At 43.9% G+C, this 23,761-nt stretch overlaps 1 protein-coding gene across 2 annotated transcripts in view; it reads right to left on the bottom strand.

Moving 5' to 3' along the window:
• The window catches only part of Slco3a1 (solute carrier organic anion transporter family member 3A1), a 278,256-nt gene that overhangs the window by 11,622 nt on the left and 242,873 nt on the right, over positions 1 to 23,761 (bottom strand). For both annotated transcript variants that reach the window (XM_021167572.2, XM_021167570.3), the window contains exons 8-9: positions 15,692 to 15,867; positions 9,945 to 10,009 (exon numbers count right to left, since the gene is read on the bottom strand). In XM_021167572.2, the coding sequence (XP_021023231.1) occupies positions 9,945 to 10,009; positions 15,692 to 15,867 (241 nt within the window). The remainder of the gene's footprint in view (positions 1 to 9,944; positions 10,010 to 15,691; positions 15,868 to 23,761) is intronic.

Here is a 23,761-nt window from a genome sequence, read left to right as displayed (position 1 = left end):
TGTGACCAATCTTGAGGTCATTAGCCTCTGCCCTAGCTACTATTCATGTAGCAGTGAAGCCCCGGTATAGATGGGCACCCTGCTCTAAGGACATCCTGTTGAAAAATTCATCCACAGGGAGGGACAAAGAGTTAGGTGTTCCTTACTCCATGACTCATGGGTTCCTGGACACAATGGCAAGTTTGGTAGATCAGAATATAACTTTATCACATCCCAGGACATCTGGAGTATAAATGAGCCATCAGTTAGTATTTGTTCAAGGTCAAACTCACTATGTAACTAACTCCTTCATGATCATCTGAATGAGAAAGTTTTATTATGTATTATATATTAATATTCAGTTGTCTTTAAGTAAGGCACTCATGCTCTGTTGTCTAAAGGTGTCGGTTTTATCTTATCTTTAGGGTCCCCTAGTAGACAATGATGTTCCTGACAGAACTAGAGAAAACCTTCAAGTATTTAGAAAGCTAGTGTCCATCAAAGTTTTTCATGCTTTACTCCAGATCTTTGAGAACATTGGTTATAGAGATGACAGTTTGTTGTTGTTGTTTTGTTTTGTTTTTTTGTTTTTTAATTTAAGGAGCTGAAAATGCCAGGGCAGCTCCCCCCCTCTCTCAGTGCCCCCCTATAAGATGGGACTGACACTGCCTCTATGTTTTAGCAAGACACCTATTCACATGGCCAGAACTTCTGCTAACACGTTTATCTTATACCAGAACTTAAGGTGAGATTTTAGACTAAACGCTAGGCTTAGTATCCAAAGAATAACCTTCATGAGACTTCCTTTCTATTTCTTCATAAAACATCAGCTTTCCTTTTTGTCAAATTAAACTCTTCCCTTTTGTTGGCTTGCACATCTCTCCCAAAGCTACCATCAGACTTTAAATTTATGTCTACACAGATGCAGATCTGAAGGGCATCCTTTTGTCTGGAAGTCTTCACTATTCTGGAACTCTCCTGAGCAGTCACTGGTCAGATTCCTAGACTTCTGACAAATTTTTCACACCAGCCATTCATCTGGATATATTTACGACTCCATTAAACTACATAGAAAAACAACAACAAAAACTCAAAAACAAGCTGTCCATACAAGATGCTGACTTACCCAGACACCATGGGAGATTTCTCTACTAGTAGTAACTGACCAGCTAACCACCCCCCATCTCCAGGGGATGCAGCTCAATGCATTATGACTCTCTTCATGACTCACAACCTCTCTTAAACCTCATCATCTACTTTCCTTCTAATTCAAAGTTTATTAATTGAAGAGGATTTTTGGACTTCTTGTCTGGGATTTCCAGGGTTACAGAGAACAGTTTATTTACCTCCCACTAAGCTTGAGGAAGCTCTGTTTTGAAGCATGAAGAGAGAGGAACACCCAGGAAGGAGCTCTGATCTTTGCCGGCTCTAGCGTTTTTCCTCCTCTGTGCTTTTTTTTTTTTTTTAACGGAGGCCTTTTAAAATTTATTATTTTTCTTTCATTATTAGGTATTTATTTCATTTACATTTCCAATGCTATCCCAAAAGTCCCCCACACCCTCCCACACCCACTCCCCCACCCACCCTCTCCCACGTCTTGGCCCTGGCGTTCCCCTGTACTGAGGCATATAAGGTCTGCACGACCAATGGGCCTCTCTTTCCACTGATGGCCAATACATATGCAGCTAGAGACACGAGCTCTGGGGGTACGGTTAGCTCATATTGTTGTTCCTCCTATAGGACTGCAGATCCCCCCAGCTCCCTGGGTGCTTCCTCCAGGCTTGGAGAAACTGGGAGCCTGATTTGCACACCAGCTTCTCCCTCCGGTATCTGGCACCGTGCCTCTCTGCAGCACTGGCAGATACTTGTCACAGGAAGAGACACTTAGTCATCTGTTGTCCTTGTCACCTTTCTCTTCAGTCAAGGAACTCATATCTGGAAGGAGGAAACCTCTCTTGCAACTCTACCACTTGGGAACTGTAGGAGTTCGGTCAAGTTCCACAACCTCACTGAATCTCAGCCTCGTTATAAAATGGGTATATATGTATGTAGGCTTTCTCCACGTGTATGTACTCTTGCCTGTGACTAAGTGCAAGTGGACATGAAGGACAGGGGTCAACATTGAGTGGCTTTCTCAACCTTTCTTCATTTTATTTATTCCTTTTGACACAGAGTTTCTCACTGTACCTGAAAGTTGCGATTGGGGGGCATGCCAGTAAGACCCAGAGATCAGCCTGTCTCTGCCTCTCAAGTGCCAGCAAGTCTGCCTTTTACACAGGAGCCAGGGATCAAAACTCAGGTCCTCAGATGGTAAAAGGACTAAGCCATCTCCCCAGACCCCAGATTATGCTTTATTGTAGAGCTATTTTTATTTATTTATTGAGAAAGTGTGGTTAGAGAGTACTCACCAAACCAGGTTCTGACCCTATTTTTTAGGGTTTTGGCCTAAATCTCTTTGGCTAATGAACATCTCCAAAGGAATAAATGTATTTCAGAGAACCTCTCAAGTCAAGACTTGGTGTGTCATCTCTGAAGAGCTAGCCTATTTTGGAGGACAATTGTGTGCCTCTAGATGGGGGACCAGGTATCCATCAGTGTCTCTTCTTGTTTGAGCACTTTCGCTCTGCTAGACTCTTATCCAGGAAGGAATGAGGAGGCAGGCTGATGTTGGTGGGATATTTTGTTAGAAAATGTGTTCTGGAGATTCCTCTCTTCCTCAGAGTCTGGAAAAGTGTCTCCCTTCCCTTTGTGTTTCCTGGGCAAAATCTTGTGTGTTAAACATGTCTCAATAGGGCTCAGCCATGTGCTGGCAGGCTATGTGGCAAGCTTACTACTGCTTGCTATCTCAAAAAATATTAAAATGATTAAATGTTCTTTATACTGTAGCTCACATGCATGCACACACATATGTACATGTACATATATACATATATACTTAGGTATCTATATGTAATATATATCTGTAAACAAGCACACACATACACTGTGTGTGAGCAAAAAAAAATGCTATGCTGCTTAAGGAGACAGTCTCTGTTTTCCTAAAATCTATTAACAGAGATTAACCCTCAGGGCTGTATCTTAGCTTTTTCCTTCACTCCCATGTTTGAAAAGGCAAACCCTATTCATATTCTTTGGTCTTAACTTAAAAGGTAAATTGAAAGGCTTTTGTAAGAAAAATAAATCCACGTTCCTTTACAGGACAAAAGGGAGGCTGAAAATGACTGTGTCATTTACATTTAGAAAGATAATGGTTCCTCTTCAGCTTACCTGCCAAGACTTGAATTTACCCTGGACTCTCTATTCAACCTGGAGCAATTACTGTTACAGCCAGCTCCAGCGAGAGGGGAATGTCGAAAGCTGTATTCTCCTGAAAAGATTGATGCATTTCTCTCCTTCCACCACGCCAAGAAAGAAACTGGGACTGTTGACATCAGCAGGTGCTTTCCAGGGACACCTGCCAGTCACTTTTCTTAATTTTGAGAAGTCAGGAGCTACTGCCTCTTCTCTTCATTCCTGAGCCCTTTGTTATAAAGTCTGAAAGTTTCCAGAGCTTACATAGCCTGCCAAAGGCCACCCGGACAGGACTGGCTGAGAAGAGCTCACACCGAGGTATACCTGGCTGCAGAGGGGTCTGTGGTCAGTGTAATATCACCTTAGGCCGAGTAAGAGATGTGGAGTCTGCACACGCAGACAGCAGGAGGAGCCTCTGGAGCCTAACAACTCTTTGTGGATGAAACAGAACACAGTGAATGAGGAAGTCCTCCCAGCTTCTCTACATTAAATCCTGCTCCTGCACACATGGGGTCCTTGAGTGCACTATGCTTATGTTTTCTAATAAGGCATGAGCTGATGGGTTTTTACTTGCCTGTATACTGTGCTCTATTCCAGACGATGCTCAGAGCTGGCGCTCCACCAACCCATAAAGATCTGCCTCAGGTTTCTAACATATATCTTTCCAGAGTCATTTGTGATTCAAAAGACAAGACCTAAACCCCCAAGGACAGGATGCCCAGGGATGACCCTGCAGACACAGACTGATGCATAGGAAGGGCTGTCCAGTGCTGTTTGCTTAGCAGTTTCGCTGTCAGACTAAGCATGGTAGTTTGTGGGCAGAGACTTCGTGATGGAGTCCAGCCTGTTTTGCTCAGTACCTTGGAGACCCTCTGTTCTGTTGGTCCATTCAGGGCTTCCCAGAATCACAGAACTCAAATTTAAATCTCAACTTCATCTGGGTCTGTTTGCTCTTTGCTCAAATCTACTTGGCTGGCTACAGAGATGGGGAGGTGGCTTAATGGACATCTTTTCCAATCTGTGACTCCATTGTGTCAGGAATTCTGCTGAGGGAGCAACCAGTTCCTTCTTCGGTGACCCTCCTCCAACTCTGAGGCCTCCTTCCCTGTTCCACTTCTGTTAGTGTCCTGGATGACATGAACTGGACATGTGTTACCACACTCTGGCCTTTAAACAACTTGCTCTCAACGCTGAGGCAGTTCACCCTGTTTCTCTCTGGTCAGCCATGCCTCTGGGTTTGTCAAATCTCAGCAGCTCTGAGATCTTAAAATCAGATACAACAGCTATGGGCAAAGCTCCCAAGTCATCTCTCACTGTTTCCTATATACAGCTGGTGCCCGAAGTCATGCCCCATCAGGTTCTTCTAATTCTAATTATCTCTTTGCCACTTTCTTTACCCAGCCTGGGCACTCCCACCAATCAGGTTAGCTTCACTCTGGCTGCTAGCCTCATTTTCTTTTTTAAAGGTGCTCTCATATAGCCCAGGCTTCATAAGTAGATGTGGTTGACCTTGAACTTCTGATCCTCCTGCCGTCTTCTTTCTGAAACTACACCATTGTGCCTGCTCTTATATGTTACTGGACATCAAAGCTTCAAGCATGCTAGGTAAGCAGTCTAACAATTGAGCCACTTCCTTGACCCGTCATCCTCAACTTCTTTGCTCTGCTTTCCTTGCCCCTCAGCTCGTACTGATACCACCAACTGCAAACTTACTTCTGCTGTAGGGTTGTTAGGGAAGTTCTCAGTCCACAGTGGCCAGCACCACTGAGATTTCTGCTCTATCTGCTAGTTCTTCTCAGTTTCTAAAGTAACACAGGAAACCAATGCTACCTTAATTTCTGAACTCTGGCATTTTTCTCTGCCCCACCCTTGCCCTAGTGTGGTCTTCCATGCTCACCTATTTCTTTCTGCCCCGATGTATCAACATCTGGCCCTTATACATCCCTGCTGAGTATGACAGCCACTGGCCCACATATTGCTACTTAAATGAAAACCAATACAAGTTAAATGGAACAGTCCATACAAGCTATGTTTCCAGTAGCTCAAAAGCCACATAGGATGCAGACACAGAACATTTCTTTTGTTACTCTAGAACAGCCCAGCCATGGCTCATACTTCTCCCCACCTGCCCCTGAGCTCATCTGCTTATCTCAACCCATACTCCTGCATACTTCAAACTATTCCTGGATTATCTGAGATGCACAATACAATGTAAATACTATACCAAGTAGCTCACACTATTACTGCTTAAGAAGCAGTGACGTGAAAAGCCGGTGTGAACATTTTCAGTATAGACACTCTAGTTTTTATTCTTTTAATGAAAATGAAAAATAAGATGTTTTTGTTTTAACTCGTCTTTTTGAGACTTGCAGAGGTAGAGAGCTAACTGAACTTCAATTCAGAGACCAAGCCATGAAGGCCCTTCTTCATTAATTTTCAGCTCCACCATCTCAATGCAAACCCTTCTCTTAATTCTAATTGACTGTACCTCATTTGGTCCCTAGACAGCATCCCTTTCTGAAATACACAGTGGAGCTTGTCCTTCTTTTGGTACCTAATAGCAGCTTCTACTTGCCTTAAAGATAAAGGTCAAAGATACCCATGGGGCAGGACACCTTTCTCATCAAGTTCCTAGCTCACCACCTTTACCAGCCCAATGTGGCTGCCCCTGTCTCACCCCGCTTGCCTCAATGGGATCTCTGCAGCATGAAAGCCTTATACTTGTAAGTTCTCTTGTCTACATCACTCTTTCTTCTTCCTGTACATCTTCATAACACTTACTTAGTCTCTGCTCAGGACATCAAGCCTGAATCTCAAGGCAAACTTAGGTGGCCCTTCCCCAAGTCACTGTTACACCAGTGCAGGCTCCATCACAGATCATGTCACACTCAATTTCAGTGTCCCCATTGTATTCCCATTATCCACATGGGGCACCATGAGGGTTGGCAGTGTCATGGTATCTGATTTATTCATTGGCCTTGCATTAAAAATAATGACTGTTAATCTTACTGGGTGCTGGAGGAGATGGAATTAGGCCAGATGCCAAGACTTCTCAGCTAAGCCGCTTTTAATTAAAAGATGAGATAGTGTCATATCCTCTCAGCACAGGGTTTTCCAAACTGATTTGTGACCCATAATGGGCAATAGAATCAATATGCTGGGTCATGACCAACTTTCCAGAAAGCTTGGAGCAGAATAGAAGATATCAGAATGTGTTACACATATTAAAGGTATTTTTCCATGAAGTTTTTGTTTCAGCTATATCTATGCATATGTATGCATGTAATGGGCCATGATGAGAAAGTTATCTCTTGCTCTGGCTTATAGGCATAGAAATGGAAAAATCCCCATTCCTGATGGTACCTGCTTTTCCTGAAGCAGACAGACAAACTCTGGATCAACTTCAGAGTGGTGAGGGATCACCTTATGATACCTAAGTTGTGGTTTTATCTCCAATCATCCTATAACGTTCAGAAATAACTTATTCTTTTACAATGTTCTGCCCTTGAGATTATTATGAAGGACATCCTTTTTGCATAGCATCTGCCTGGGGGCTCAGAACACCGGAGGTGCCCAAGAAATGCCAGCTTGTTGTATAACTACCTGCAGAATGGTTCCACCTCTTTCCAGAAGAAGGCTTTCTAACTTGTTGGTATTTCATGTCCATCATTCTACCTATCCTTGGGTGCTGGACCTCAGGCACCTTCCAAATTTTGTTTGCGATATTCTGATTTGTTCGAGATGTTTGATTGGCCTGAAACCTTTCCACACTGACTAGGTCGGTAGTGTTCCACCTTCCTAATGCCGCAGCTTTTAACTATATTTCCTTGTGTTATGATACCCCCTCCCCAACCATAAGATTATTTTTGTTGCTACTCCGTAAGTGTAATCTTGCTATTTTAAATGAATCTTAATGTAGATATCTGATATGCAGGAGAACTGATATACCATATCTGTGAAAGCATCATTTGACTCCAAAGGGGGTCACAGCCCATAAGTTGAGAACCACTTGGCTAGCAGCTAGTCTGGTGGTACCATGGATATACATATCTCTACCTCCTGGGCTACCATTCTTGAAATTACTGGTATGCAAATTGAACCTATCTTCTTACATGGGCTCAGGATATCTGAACACAGCTCCTCATTCTTGTGAGGCAAGTGCTATACTGACCAAGGCATTTCTCTTGCCCTGATGTTATAGGCTCTGCCTAGAGTCCTTAATATGTATTAGAGATGTAGAGCCTCTACAGTAACTATAAAGATGAGGGCAAACACCCACTTCCTTTTGAGCCCTGATGTGGGGGAACCTTCCTTGGTATGGTCTGGGAGCTCAGAACACTGGAGGTGCTTGGCAAATGTCATTTTGCTGGGCAACTACCTGAGGAATGGGTCCACCATTTTCCAACAGGAAGCTCTTTAATTTGTTGGTATTTCATGTCTATCTAACTATCCAGTTGCTTGACCACTGAAGGCAGGGGACGTGATAATACATCTGTCTACACTTCCCATGATAAAAGAAAAAAAAAACAATCTGTATCATTATATCTATGGAAGTAGAAGTTTTCAAGCTATCACAGCTTCCCAGAAACACCAGCATGTTGTAATTTGAAGACGGTTTAGTGTTTTTCATCTAGGGCATCTCCACATCTATGTCTTTCTCTTTCCCATGAAGCAGAAAAAAAAGACAAAGATGCCTCTGTGTATCAACACAAACAGAGGGGCCAGGAGGAGACCTGCTCCACAGGGAACCATGATGATGATGGGGGTAGGGTGGGGTGGGAGAATGATTGTTCCCACAGACTAGGGAGGGAGACAATTATGGCGTGTGTTTCCTTTTCAAGAGTGGGGTTTTTTTTTTCTACTTTGGGCATTTATCAATTAGTGCTGTTAATTAATAGGAATTAACAGCATTATAAAAGTAATCTATATGTATAGATATTCAAAGGTTTCAATGTTGTAAAATATAGTCTTATCAATTAAAACTATCTGGTACCATTTTGATGGTCATCCTCCCAATATTTTTCCATTGGTAGATAGACTTTATAATCATCTGAAAATGGAGAGTAAGCCATCTTTGTCCCTTCTACATGTTGGGTCCTTTCCAAGTCTACAAATATTCTCCTTTCCAGAACGGTAATGGGGTAAGGCTCCTACCAGGATTGCAGACTATCACTGATTTACCCAACTCCCTGCTGTTGTGCTGATGGGAAAAAAAAAATGTTTTTGCAAACCTCACATTTCTAGTGCCAGGTCTTTACATCCACTTAGAGTGAGAACTTTTATGTTTACTATTGGGGTGCAGGCCACGGTTACCTCCTTTTCTACCCTCCTTTTCCAGGTAAAGTCACTCAAGTCATTTTTATCTCAGCTTTGGCACAAGGAGAAGAGCGTAACACAGTGGGGCTGGTCCACCTGTTGGAAACCCACGGTAAATAGATGCATTTGAATAATTGGGTGAATAATAAAAACAATATAAATAATAAGTAATAAAGGTAATAAAAATAAGATAATACAAGAAAAATAAAAAAGTAAATGAATAGCTATTATGAATATTGTGCCACTTACTCCCAGCGGGTAGCGCAGAAAGAAAGCATATCTCAGGCTGCTCAGGGTTTTCTTAATGGAAAGTTTCTTGTCAACTTGACACAAGCTAGAGTCATCTGCAAAGAGGGAGCCTTGATTGCAAAATAAAGTCTCTATCAGGTTGCCCTGTAGGCAAGTCTGTGGGACATTTTCTTGTTTAGTGATTGATGTGGGTGGGCCTAGCCCATTATAGGTAGGTGGTGTCACACCCATGCAATGTGACCATGCACTGAATAAGAAAACAAAGCAGGCAAGCCTGCAAACAGTGTTCCTCCATGGCCTCTGCTTCAGCTCCTGCCTTCAGGTTCCCTCAGTGACAGACTGTGATCCGTGTAAGCCAAATAAACCCTTTTCTTCCCCAGGTTGCTTCTGGCTATGGTGTTTATTACAGCAATAGAAAGCAAGCTAGGACCAAATTGCACCAGTAAATTTTTCCTCCCCTTTGGAGCCACTGCAGTGTCTCTGTAGCTAATGAAGATTTAGGCAGACATGAGAACCCGAGTTGGTATATGTGACTCCTGTGATATCAGAGGGCTCTAGAATGGTGGTGTCTGAACTTAAAATAACAATTTTACATTTAAAGTGATGGCAACTTTAAATTTGTTAATGGGACAGACCTAGAATCACTCAAGAAAGGAGTCTCAGGGTGGGGCTGTGTGGTTCAAGTTGGCCTACGTGCATGTCTGTGGGGAACTTGATGCTGTTTGAAGTGGGAAGACCCACTTGTTGGGAGTGGCACTATTTCATGGGGTTTGAGTCCTTGGCAGTAGATAAATGAGATAGGCATGTATGGCCTCCTTCTCTCTCTCCCCTCCAAGGTAGATGTGTCCAGCTGCTTCAAGTTTGTGCTGCCTTGACTTCTGGGAATAACAGCCTGTACTCTGGAATTGTGAGCAAAATAAGCCCATCCTCCCTTCAAATTGCTTGGGTCAGAGTGTTTTATCATTGCAATGGGAAATGAAAGTAGGACACTAATAAATAAACATGATAGGAAAGGAAAAGAGGCAAACTCAGAACTGTTTCCCAGATCCCCACTCACCTGGTAATACTCATCCAACTCATTATGGAGGGACTAAAGAGACAATACGTACCCAACAAACGAAGGAGCAGAAAAAGAACTCCCAGCGCATAAGACTTGAGTTCAGGGCTGACTGTCCTACATAAAAAGAGATGGAGGGGAGAAAAAGATTCTTATCAACTCCATTTTAATTAACAGACTCAGAGTTATTTGTTGCTGTCCATCAGATCCTACCTTGGAAAATTATTAATAGGTTTTCTTCTTTTTCTTGCTAAACGTCTAAAAATTGGCTGCAACTGTGGTGCCAAGATAAGTTTAGGAATTAAGCATTTTTTTCCCCCTTAATAACCTGAGCTGGAAGGACTGGATGTAAATTCTGTCCTGGAGTCTAAACTTAGAGCAGTGTGTTTCAGTTTCCAGCAGGAAGTGCCACCATAGCTGGGTAGGAGATGTGTATGTGGGAACACCAACTCAGCAGATTCCTAAGCTGCAGTTGGAACCATGAACACCTTCAAAGTTCTTGGACTGTTTTGTAAAACCCACCAGATTTGCATGGATTGGCATTCCAGGTGGGCCAGCTGGGGCCCAGGTTTGTGCATCAAGTTTTAGTACCTTGTAATCTTGAAAGGTTCTTCCTACTGGCCACGGGACTTTGCTTTGAACTGACTCAATCATCCTGACTTGAGTTTGCCATGCATGGGAGGCCCCTAAGAACAATCTTACATGTTCTCCAGAGTGTAATGTTTTGGAAAGTGAGAGTTCCTGTAGAGATGGGGTGGGAAAATTTTAGATAGGTGGGTCCACACAGCAGGTCACTCCCCTTACACGAATGATTTACTCAGTACTTGCTTTTTCCCCTAAAGGGAGAACTACTTGCACTGTGACTACCTTTATGATTCAATCCTAGCTCTGTGCCCAGTACCCAGCTTTTGCTGAGGGAATGCATATGTGGGTGGCAGGCTTGGCAGATGTCTCTGGCTTACCAGGCAGGGGATATACCTATGGGTTTGTGGTAAAAGGCTCTGAGGGAAATTGATTGGACAATATACACATGGGCTTCAAAGTGTCACTTCTTAATATCTGTTGCCACTGTGGTTCCTTAAGGGATGAAGGGATGCATGTGACTATACTTCTTGAAAGACTTGCCTAGGCATGGAACCAGTACCTTATGGTTGAACCTTAAACATGTTGGAGCACTTCAGTGTGGCTGGAAGACTAGAAACCAGACCCACACAATGCAGTGAGGGTGTAGGACTTGGTCCTATATAAAGCAAATGTTAGAATATCATTACCACTAGAATATCTGGTATAGCAAGTATAAGCCTATCTATTGGCTATGTGGCTAGAAGAAGTGTGTGTGGGGGATGGGTGGGTGTGGGTGTGGTGTGTGGTATAGTGTGTAGGGCAGGAGTCAATGTCAGGTGTCTTTCTTAGTCTCATTCTATCTTATTTTTGTGACAGGGTCTTTCATCGAACCTAAGCTCTAAGGACTCACCTATCTCTGCCTTTATAGTACGAAGCTTGTACGGGAGCCTGTGCCTGGTTTTTACCAGGTTGCTAGGGATCAAAACTCAGGTCCTCATACTTATTTGATAGACACTTAACTGACGAAATGATGTTCTCAGTCCCAGAATAATATTCTTAGATGATTCCATCAGCCCATTGGAAGTTAGTTATCCATTGATCTATGACTTGGCTTGAACCTTGGTATGCATGCTTTGGGCTTCTTATCATAGCAGGTCAAATGTGACAAGCAAACAAAAAAATGCATATATTATATTATAGACTCATTACCTTCCCTAAATTATTCCATCTAAACCTACCCCCAATGTGATAGTGGTCGTAAGACTTCCTAGTCTCCCAGTCTGTGAGAAACAAATTCCTATTGGGTATAAACTACCACATCTATGGTATTTTGTCATGGTAGTCTGCAAAAGACTGTGAAAGGGTAGGTTTTATAATTGTTGATAGATCCTTCCTAAGACTTTCAGTAAAATCTGTTCTTGGGGTCTTTTTAACTATAGAGAGTGTGGTACTGCTGAGTGAGCCCCCAGGGAAGTATGTTATAACTTCCATTGAGCAGTGGTATTGGGACTCTGGCTGAGAGAGCCAGGTACCAGTTCCAGGTCATAAGATCTGCATCTCTGAGCAGAACGAACACTCTTTGGAAGACACACATAATACAAGCAAAGTTCCTTGTGGTGTTCCTGCTCCGTGGCTATAGTTTTTGCACTTTTCATTTGAAGGTTTAACTTGAAAGACACGTAAATAAAGGCAAATCTCCTTATCAAGAAAACATGCTGGTGTAATGAGCTAGGCTATTTATCACTTGGAATGTGATTTCCTTTCAGCTTCTGTGTCACTGGGAACAAAGTGAGGAAGGTGTTAAGATCTTGCTTCATATCCTGCAGAGAAACTGGCTCCCATAAGGACCACACATCTTAGTTATGAAGAAATGGAGGGCTCAGGCAGGGTGTTTATTGAAAGATCTGCAGAAAAGCTGGGATTCAGGCTTACCATCATTAACTTACTGGTTGTGAGACCTTAAAAAGTTGAGTAGCCACTGCTACGCCAGTTTCTTCATGTGTAAAAGAGGGATATTTACAGTAATTTAGAATAAGAACCCAGAGTGGTACCTTAGCATCATCCAAATAAGCATTTGCTTTCCTGACTCCTTTTCAGCATTCTTTATTAATACATTCTGTGTATGCTTGTGCACATGCACACATACATGTGCACACATACATGTGCACACATACATGTGCACACATACATGTGCACGTTTGTATGTATAGAGGCCAGAAGATAACTTCTGTGTTATCCTTACAAATGCCATCCATCTCCTTGGAGACTAGGTCTCTCATTTTTCAGAAGTGCATCAATTAGGCTAGGGTGGCTGGCTAGTGAGCCCCAGGAATTCTCCTGTTTCTATTTCCCCATTGTTGGAATTACAAGTATGCTTCACTATGCCCGATATTTTAATGTGTGTCCTGGGAATCGAACAGGAGTTCCCATGCTTGTGAGTGCTCTTCTCGCTTGCTTCAGTGTTCCTATTGACAACTTCTGTGCAGCATAAGAATAAGCCCACTGATTTGAACCAGGGCAAGGGCCTACTTTTCTGCTGTGATCCACCTGCATAGGGTATCCTAATTTCTGCCTAGAATTTATCTAATGGCAAGCTGGACTGAGGAAGGGATGGAATGATGCATTATGGTCCCCTTTCAATATAACATGAACAAGTGCTTTAGGTCAAAAAGCATTCATAGATGTATGTGAGCACAGGTCATGGAGACCATCAGTTCTTGACCCATTTAAAGGGGATCCAGTGTGTCCTGCAAAACTAAAATGATCTGTTTATCAAGTTGAGGCTTGGAAACAGCTAATACTTCTACAGCCAACGTTTTACCACCTAGAATCTGGAGGCTGGGACCTTGTGGAAACTCACGTGTGAGAAATAAGTGGACCTGTCACAACTAATGGTAGTGAGGGTCCCTCTTACTGCTTCCTGGTGCCTTCTGTGTGTGAGTATTACCATACAGTTTCAGGAGAATTTCTAATGAAAAACAAACTGCTTATAAAACAGCCATCATAAACCCATACATGAAACCTGAAGGGTTTTGTTCATATGCATATTATATATAATCGCCTTCCACGTACAGTTTTAAATTCAATGGCTCATTTCATAAACACTTCGCGCGTTCTTAAGATTTTTCATTATTCCTTTGAACTGCAGTTCCATAATTTAACTCACTACTTCAACTCAGGTCTTTCTGCTATTATAGTTAACGTTGTAATAAAAAATCTGTCTGTATTGAGTTTTTTCTCCTTGTAGAGAGGTATTTTCTTGAGATAAATGGCCACAAATGGGGATAGGTGACTGCAGGGGCCTGAATATTTTTATGGCGCTTGACTCACACTGGCATATTGCATTTCTGGAAGGACTTATAGGCTTTTCAAGACCACTAGCAGAAACTGACTAACTTGTTTGACCACAGCCATCTAAAGCGCTGGGTATGAATTTGTCGAACGTCCTAAGAATAAGATGGCAATTTGCTATTGCAGCCTCAATGCCTCTGCACACTTATAAGCCACTGCTAATGACCATCTGGGTAACACAAATGCTTCCTATAAATCTACTTTCGGGAGTGTTGCCAGCAAAGGGCATGGGAGGGAAAGCCTGGGAAAGCACCTGATGCTGTGCAAAGAATCAAGGTGGCTCCAAGCACCTCATTTCCATCCCCAGCCCTTGGCCTTCAACTGCCTTGCTTACGCATGTGGTGAGGTGAGCCTTTCTGTGCACTGTGTTCTTCCTTTGGACCCAGACAGACACTAGGATATAAATATAGGTCAGTGCTATTAGAGGCGCCTCATTCAAATCAAGATAGCAATAGCATTGTGAATGATGAAGCTTGTGACATCCTCATTTGCCTCCAGGCCAGCTTCCCAGAGACAAGGGGCTACAGAATTCTGGGTGTCTTGCTGCAGCCACTTAACTATTCAAAAGCAATCATGACATGCATGCCATAGGCCCCTTAGTGTGGTTAACCTCTGTGTCTGTAGAGTAGTTTGCACACGTGACCTGGAAGGGTCCAGAGCATGGGAGAAGTCAGGCAGGCAGGACAAGTGCTGCTGTCTATGTAACTGATTCAGAAACAAATTTGGGGGACCATGTTGTATCTAAGGATATATGGCTACTTAACAGAAGTGTAAGGGTCAGGCATAACAACTTGGCTCGTGTATGCAATGGTGTCAGCATTTGGAGGCTGATTATGGGATGGATCCCCGGGTAGGCAGTCTCTAGATGGTCCATCCTTTCATCTCAGCTCCAAACATTGTCTCTGTAACTCCTTCCATGGATGTTTTGTTCCCAATTCTAAGAAGGGGCAAAGTGTGCATACTTTGGTCTTCGTTCTTCTTGAGTTTCATGTGTTTTGCAAATTGTATCTTGTATCTTGGGTATTTTCTGGGCCAATATCCACTTATCAGTGAGTACATATCATTGGAAAGAGAGGCCCATTGGTCTTGAAAACTTTATATGCCTCAGTACAGGGGAACGTCAGGGCCAAGAAGTGGGAGTGGGTGGGTAGGGGAGTGGAGTGGGGAGGGTATGGGGGACTTTTGGAATAGCACTGGAAATGTAAATGAAGAAAATACCTAATAAATTAAAAAAATAAGAACTTGGCTCATTTAATGCCATTTTAGTGTGTGTGTGTGTGTGTGTGTGTGTGTGTGTGTGTGTGTGTGTGTGTACAGCCTTGAACGTTGTTCCATTCCACCTTTGGCTTTGAGACAGAGTCTCCCACTGGCCTAAAACTTCCCTGAATAGGCTAGACTAACAATTTTGCAAGCTTCCAGGGATCTGCCTGTCTCTGATCTCACTACCATAACGATTATAAGCAAGATCTACTACGTCCAGGTTTGATATGGGTTACAGGGAAGGACCTCAGTCCCATGCTTGTGAGACAGGAGTACCAGCTGGGCTATCTCCCCAGCCCACTGTTTTCATCTTATTTTACCAACAATCCTACCAAAAAGATCAGTATAGAAGCCTTCTCAAAGTTGCCTCATTGGTTATTCCTGGGAGACTATGGAAGTGCCCTTCTACCACTGTCCTGGTGTGCTATGAAGCCCCAATTGGTGGAAGGCTTGTGATTGTTTCCTCTTAGCCTACAGCTGCTGTGTTCCTGTCTGCAGCCCCCTCTCACCTTGCTTGCAAGACTCACACAGCTCTAATGCTGGGGAGCCCTGCCAAAATGTGCCAGGTGGAAAGGCATAGGCCAAGCTGACTCTCAGGGACTTGGGGGTGGAGGGACAGCTTACCTGATGAGGATGATGACAGAAGGGGTTTGGGCCATGGCCCCGATCAAGCTGCACACACACATCACACAGAGGAAGGTGAGGAAGGCCTCTTGGCACCCAGGACTGGGACATTTTCCTGGAACCACGCTGGCATTCTCAGGGGGGACAGTGGTGAGGCACGCACAGCCTGTGAGGTTCTGAAAGGGAACGTTCAGCCATTTAAACTGGGGGTGTCTCTGGTTTCCACACCCAAGGCAATCCATCAGCTAGCCTGTCATAACCTAATTATACATTCTGTGGCATTCCATTAATTGGGCCTGGATAAACGAGTTAGCATTTTTTTTTTAAGGAGGCTGCAAAAACACATGCAAATAAAGTAATATTTATGGGGAGGAGAGCTGGATTTCCTGTCTCCTGTGTATTTCATTTCCATTCTCAAGAAACCTTCAATAAGCTGCAGTGTAGATAAATGTGTCCCCCCCAATACAATTAGAGAGGAAATTGTGCTTCCACAATATGATAAAACATTGCCAAATTAACATCGTAATTACTTGCCAATTTGTCTTCCCTTTATGCAGTTATAATTACACCGAAGTGTATTAAAAGAAGTAAATCAGGTAATGCCACATCCTGTTGCTGGTTCAGTGCCTGGCATGGCACCCAGAACAAAGGACACACGCTGTCATGCGGGAAGCCATTGTGCCTGGGAGACCCTGATGCCAGAAGGAACCCGGAAAACTTGTCCAGTGGCTGAGGAAGCAAAGGGGAGCTAAGGGATTCTGGCAGCTGACAGGATCTCACAGGGAGGAGTTCGAGAGCCCTGTTGGGATACATTTATTAATATATGATCAGAGAGGAGAAAGGAAAGCGACCACGTTCCATTTGATCTTCTGAGAGGCTCTGCATCAGCAGCCCCCCGTTCCCGAGCAAGATTTGCTCTCCTGCTCTCCTGCAAGCTTGCCAGCTCGCTCCAGGAATTTCTGATCGCAGAGGGAGGAGCAGGGGCTGGAGGAGGCTGTTCAGAGTTCCAAGCCAATTAAGGCTCGATAATAATAGTGCAGAGGCCTTTAATGAATACAAAGCGAAAACAATCATAAATGATTCATTGCTTTCCTTTCCAGAGCTGATTGGCTTTCTGAGTGCATGCCTAGCAGGTAAACTCTCCCAAGGGGTCAGGCAGACTCCCTATAAAGCCTGTGTTTCTTCTCTTCTGCCCTTCTCCCTTCACACTTGGTTCTCTCCTCTTCCCCGCTGCTCTCCCTTTCTTTCATCATGGGATATTCCAGACATGGGGTGTCTTTTTCCACATGAGATAGCTTCAGCAGTGTCTCAAACCCTGGAACTACTAGGGCTTTCCTGCATTGTTGTTTGGAATAGATGGTACCTTCTGGCTGTACATCTTCTAAATAGTGTGCCAGGGTGGGTATCTATGTAAATGGTCCTGTTATATACCTGGGTGTTTATGGCAATTTCCAGGTGCTGAGGCCTGATACCTGTCCACCACCACTTAACCTATACCTAGAAACTTTACCTGGCTTTTCCAGGAGACCTACCACAGACACCACATCCCTTCACCAGTCCTCCAGTTCCTCTATTCTTCCCATGGACCCTCTGAGCCCTGACCAACACCTGCCCTACAGAGACAATGGGACCTGTCAGTCAGGAACAACCTGGGACACTTTCTTAAACTTGTCCTTGCATAATGTGGCAGGACACTAGAAGAAATGCAGAAGACAGTTTTAGGATACACAGGTGGCCAGGTTGGCCTCTGCCTTTACCAGGGCTTCTCTCCATCTACAGCTCACCAGACCATCCCAGTCTCTACCAAGAGAAGCATGTATGGCATGATGGGAGGTCACAGGCAAGCTTCTCCAGCTGATGATCAGTGGTCACAGCTCCTTACTCGCCCTGTTCTCATCTTATTCTGACTGGCTTCCCTCTCCACTAGTGTGAGCCAGATCTCATGAAGTTCCCCATTGGCATCCACATCCCTAGCCAACCACCCCCTGCTCCTCTCATGGCATCTCTGTTGCTCCCTGTCTCCCATGGCTCTATTCTTTGGCTCTTTGGGTTCCCTTTTTCTTCTTCTGGCTACACCTTGTCCATCTTTCTTGGCATTGTCTCCCCTTTCCCATGCTAACATGGCTACGGGGTAGACTTTCTTCCCTTCCTACACCATATTTTCCTATATGTTCATGACTCTCCTCAACTTCATTTCTAGTCCATATTCCCCTTGGATACTCTATATCTCCCTTCCTGGCACACAGAAATGTTGTGGTGTCAAGCTGAGCTTGTGGGGCATACTTCCCACAGTTTTCCTTCTAAGGCTGTTCCATGCTTGCAGAGTTCCTTCTCTAGTGTGGATGAAAGCTAGGCAGTAAAGAAATAGAGCATGTTGTAGAAGCCAGAAGTCACAGGACACTACTCCACACTACCCCAAAATATGCCTCCTTGGCCCAAGGACTAGTTTGAGCTGATCATTTGAAGACATTTAGAGACACGGGAGATGGTTAGACAACACAGAAGTCATCAGTTTTTAAACAGAAATTTATAGTCAGTGGTTCCTTCATATCCAAAGATATTGGATGCCAGGATACCATACAGATACCAGAATCTACAGATATTCGAGTCCCTGATAAAAAGAATAGAGCCTAGCCACTTCCTTCTGTATACATAAAATCATCTCTAGATGACTTTATATCTAATACTGTCAGCACAGTGGATATAGTCATTATATTGTATTCATTGCTTAGGGAATATGATATAACAATTTCTGTACAGATTTGGTGCAGACACAATTCCCCCAATCATCTTCAGTTCACTGAAGCCACATGTATAGAAATTACATATGTAAGGTCCTGTCATATAATCTTGTCTTTGTACTTAATGAGCCACAAAGTCTGGCTTTGTTGCTCAGACTGGTTTCAGACTCTTGGGCTCAAATGATCTTACAGCCGTGGTCACCTGAGTAGCTAGGGCTACAGGCACATACCACTGTGCTGGCCCAGAAATCTCTATCTGTAGAGGTGTCTCCTTTCTGTCCTAGGAAGAAGGGGTGATGGAGAAGGTTCTAACCAACCTAGATCCACAGAACAAATCCTTTGTTCCGCATGCGTTCCCTGGTCTCTTCCTATACCCCTTTCTGTTTAAGTCTGGACTCAAAGCTACTTCTGTGTGATTCACGTATTTCCCTGGAGACCTCCCGTCTATCCCAAGGCACATGGTGTGAATACCCCTCTCTGCTCTTGTTACTAGGTCACTTGTTAGAGGCATCCATCCCAGCTAGAAACCACAAAGGGTGCAAACACAGTCACTTCCCCTCCCCTATGAAGTAAAGAAGCAGCACTACCCTCAGAAGACCATTGGCTAGAACTAAGGCTGGATACAAGGGAGCAAAGACTCCTTGTGACCTAGCTCCTCAAGTCTCTCCCTACATACTCTGGTTCCTACATGCTCCTTTCTGGTCCTGCATCAGAGCAAGCCCAGGGATACAGTTTACGGATACAGCTTCTTGGGTTTTGCAATCAAGCCTAACTCACCACAGAGCCAGTTCATCTCCTCTCTACCATTTCACTTCTTCCAGAGCTTTCCCCTTCTACTCTCTCCTACTCCAGTTTCCGTATTGAGCCCCTCCTCTTCCAAACGCATGTATGGGATGTTTCTCTGTCCAGTCCACATGATACTTCCTACTCTTCCCATTAGTAATGATGACCATCTCCCTAGGAACCAGGTGATAATTTTGACACCACCCACCCTCACATCAAACCTTTTCCTCCTGACTCTAAGGCTAACGAAGAGAGCCCACTAAAGTTTTGTTACCTAATATACTCTCATTCGTACTCGACAGGTTTGGGCTCAAAATAGACACTCATAAAACATTTTGAATGAATTACCTATGTCCTGATGCCTTCCATATCCTAAAAGGGTCCAAGTCCTGACCTAGCTCCAGTTGCTCTCCTCATTCTCTTTGATCACTTGGCTTGGCTGGGAAGACATTTGTGACTGGAGGCTTGTGACTGTCACCTTATAATCACATGGACTTGAACAACCAAGTATAAATGGGGAATAGTCCCTGTTGTACTGTGTGACTAAATGCCTCAGGAACCGAACGCTGGCTTGCATGGCTTCTGGAGAAACACATGGGTATATATTAGGGGTACTGCAATGCAGTGATCAAGCCAGAACCCTGAGAGTAAGCCATGTAACTAATTACCTTTGTTTGGTTTATCAAGTCATCTTGGTGTCTATCCTTATTTTGGATCTACACCTAAGCTATAATCCATTATATTATATTTTGTGGGGAGCGGGTGTGGCGGCAGTCCCAAAGGCACCAGGGACTGCAGCTAAGTCGTATGACTTGCACCTGACTTCCTCATACATCTGAATATAAGCCACAAACATCGTGAGAGTTGTGCAGGTGTACCAGGTTACTGGCGAAGCCATTTTGGTGGAGATATGCCCCTGCTGCCCTGATTAGCTGAAGCTGCGTACCTGGTGAGGTGATGTGGCCTGCTGTGAGTGGATGGGAACTATAGTATATAAGAGTGAGAGGCCCAGGGCTTGGGGTCTTTCGCCTACACAGTCAATGCTCTCCCAATAAATGTGTGCAGAAGGATCCTATTGTGGTGTCTTTCTTGCTGGCGAGTCAGGCGTCCCACATATTTGACAAAAAATATGACATCACTGGGGAGATAGCCTGGTTGGTATAGTGCTTGGTGCTCAAACATGAGGAGCTGGATAAAAATATGTACTGAAAAGATAGGTACAAGTGGTTTGCCTCTATGTACGTATGTACACTGTTTGTATGCAATGTCCATAGAGGCTAGACAAGAGCACTGGATCCCCTGGAACTGGACTTACAGATGCTTGTGAACCATCCTTTGGGTGCTGGGAACTGAACTTGGGTCTTCTGCAAGCAACAATTGCTCCTAGCCTCTAGCCCCAGGGACCTGGATTTATTTCTCAGCACCAATGTATAAAGCTGGGAATGGTGGCCCATGTTTGTAATCCCAGCACAGTGGTTGACAGAAACAGGTAGATCCCTGGGGCTTACTGGCAAGTCAGCCTACCTGGATTGGAAACTCCTAAGTCCTAGTGAAAGATCTTCAATAATCTCAAATGCAATGAGATGAATGTGGTGTCTTTGCCAGAGCCCCACATAGATGAGTGAACCATCTATCCAGATGACATTCCATGAGCAGAGCAAGGAAGTAGTGCTGTCTGATACTGAGGTTTGTCTCTAAGGCAACGGGGCATAGAGACAGGCAGGGCACAGAGCTAGGGCACAGGTGGGGAACAAGCAGATCCAGCCAAGGATGGATCTGAATGTGTGTGTCCTCTCTAAATTTGTCTGTTCAAACCTAACCACTCAAGAGGAGGATGAAGCCATAGGGTAGGTGGGGTGATGAAGTCATGAAGATAGAACCCACATGAGCAAGTATTTCTATAAATGATACCTCAGAGAGCTACCATATTTCTTCAAATATTTGAGGATGCAGGAACAAGACATCATTTGGGAACCAGATTCACTGTATAGTGAATCTGCCAGTGTCATGATCATGGACTTCTGGGTTTCCAGAACTATAGGAAAGAAATTACTGTAGTTTATAAGTTACTCTGTCTATGGCATTTTCCCATAGCACCCTGAATAGAATTGGTGAGGCAGGCACAGGCTGCACATAGAAAGGGATGCTGGAGGCCAGCACAAGACCAGGGAGGTGCTCTCTTACTCCCACTAAAGATGGAAAGAAGTAAATGGGTGGAATCCTTCCAAAGGATCTATACCAGGATCAACCGGATTTGATTCATGTGGAAAGGGTTCAGAAGGAGAAGCGGTTAGAAACCCAGGTCAGAGCCAGACAGATGGCATATACTTTTCTATTTGATGAATCAGTTGGATTTGAGGAAGGGACAGTGGGTGGTCTCCTGGCACAGGACATCCCTGTAGGCTTTCTGGCAGTGAATGTGGGATGTCCTAAGAGTTCGAGCTCATTTATAGTTAGGTGGCAGAAGACAAGAGATCTGGTGCTAAAGAACCTAGGAAGAGTGTAGATGCCCAGGACTGTTAGGAGACTCTTCACTAAGGCTCACATGTGGCATGAGGAACTTCGGGTAGGCACCTGCAGCTTCACCTTTCCAAGCGTGCACATTTGAGGCATATGGTTTTTACCAGGGGGGCTTTATCCTATCATCTCAGAGATAGGAAGCTGGGGCTGTGCCTCCAGCTAATATTACTAGAGAACTTCTAAACCTGTGGAGCCCTCCAAACCTGTGGGGGCTCTGAACAGTAGGAAGTCTGAGAAGAGAGGAAGGCCAACTATGCGAAAACGGTTCACCTTAGTCTAATAAAGGAGGCCAGATGCACATTCTCCCATCCTGTGTCTTGTGCAAACTGCAAATGCTTCTGGAACATTCTGTGAACTAACTGAATGATAGATATGCACTCTAGAGCAGGTCCTGTATGGTTAAGTACTAAGAAAGTATAGTAGATTCCCAGTTCATTTGAGATTCCCAATCTGGCTAGGGGCTGACTTCTTTCTTCCTTCCTCCCCCTCTTTCTCCCTCCTTCCTTGTGTCTTTCTTTCAAGTGTCCTGTACTAGCCTCAAACTTACTATGTAGTTTTCTCTTTTCAAGTACTGGATTACACGATGTAAGCTCTTTTGTCCAATGAGGGTTGGGTTTTAAACCCCCTTTTCAAGGCATTGTCTTCATATTGTATGATTTTTCTGGGAAGAAATGTAGTCCCTGTTGTCCCCGGAGAATTGAATTCTCTGTCTGCTGTCACAATGTGAGGTACCAGTGTCTAGATTTCCTGTCATTAAAATATCCTGCCATCCTCCATGTGGATAATGAGAGGGCCACTGTGCTCAGAGAGAAGGCTTGACAAGCCCGTTGAACAAGATGACAGAAGGGAAAGGGCTTGCAAATTTCATAAGAACTTACCCAGCAGATAGGCCTGCCTAGGCCCAAAGTGACAGATGATTAATGTGAACTAACCGTGGCTTGAGAGAAGGGATGGCTATCAGAATATTTAACTATTTCTTGTTTAACAGACATTATCAGGTCAACATGATAGAAGAGGTTACAGCTGCAAAAAAAGTACCTTTTTTGTATGATTGAATAAGGTCCAACATAAGCCCTTACCTAAAAATCTAAATCGCAGGAACAAAGTAGGGTCTTACAGGTACATGGAGCATCTGTAAGAGTGTGTGAGAATTCGAGATACAGAATGCCATCATCCAAAGCCTTCTGAGCATTGACACAAATCATACCTAACTCACATGACTTTATGGGACAAGCCACAACCAAAATGCAATGCTTTCAGCATCTCCAAGGCCCTCTGAGTCCCCTGTAGATATACTGTGTGTGTGTGTGTGTGTGTGTGTGTGTGTATGAGAGAGAGGGGGGAGGTGCAGATAACTAACTGTGTCTGTGAGTACGTGTCCAGGCATGTAGAAGACAGATGAGAATAGCAGGTGTCCTGGACTACCAATCTGTGCCTTAATACCTTGAGCTAGAATCTCTCACTGATCCTAAACCTTATTGCTTCTGCTAGCCTGGTGGGTCAGTGAACACCAGCAGTCCAACTGTCTCTGCCTGCTGTGGCGACAGGGTTATAAGCACCTTCCATGTTTCCCTGTTCTGCCATGTGCTCTGGGCATTAAAATTCAGGTCCCTATGCTTATGCAGTCAGTGTTTCTATTCACTGTATCATCTCCCCAGCCCATGAAGCATTTCTCTTGATCAAAATTTACTAACATCTTCTAAGATACATGCAAAGATTATAACACCTGTAAGAACCCTAAACCATCAATTACCATAAAGGAATGTCAGATAAGGGACACTCAGCTGCATGCCTGCACCAGTGACATAGTCTACTGGCAGGCTAAGGCGTGGGTGAAGGGAGGACAGAGGAGGAGGGATGAAGTCTCATAATGTGTCTTTCTACATTGCGATGTTAAAACTTGTAAATGTATTATCTATATTAAAAATCAAAACACTCCATGCCATTAAAAATACAAAAGAAAGCAAAACAAAGAACCCCCAAAAAACAAAAGCAGAAATCAATGTTTGTTAAACTAGTCCATGCC

This window comes from Mus caroli, unplaced genomic scaffold (genome assembly GCF_978045245.1).
Source record: "Mus caroli unplaced genomic scaffold, Mus_caroli_1 scaffold_8, whole genome shotgun sequence".
Taxonomy (NCBI): Eukaryota; Metazoa; Chordata; class Mammalia; order Rodentia; family Muridae; genus Mus; species Mus caroli.
This window is presented reverse-complemented; position numbering and strand designations above follow the sequence as displayed.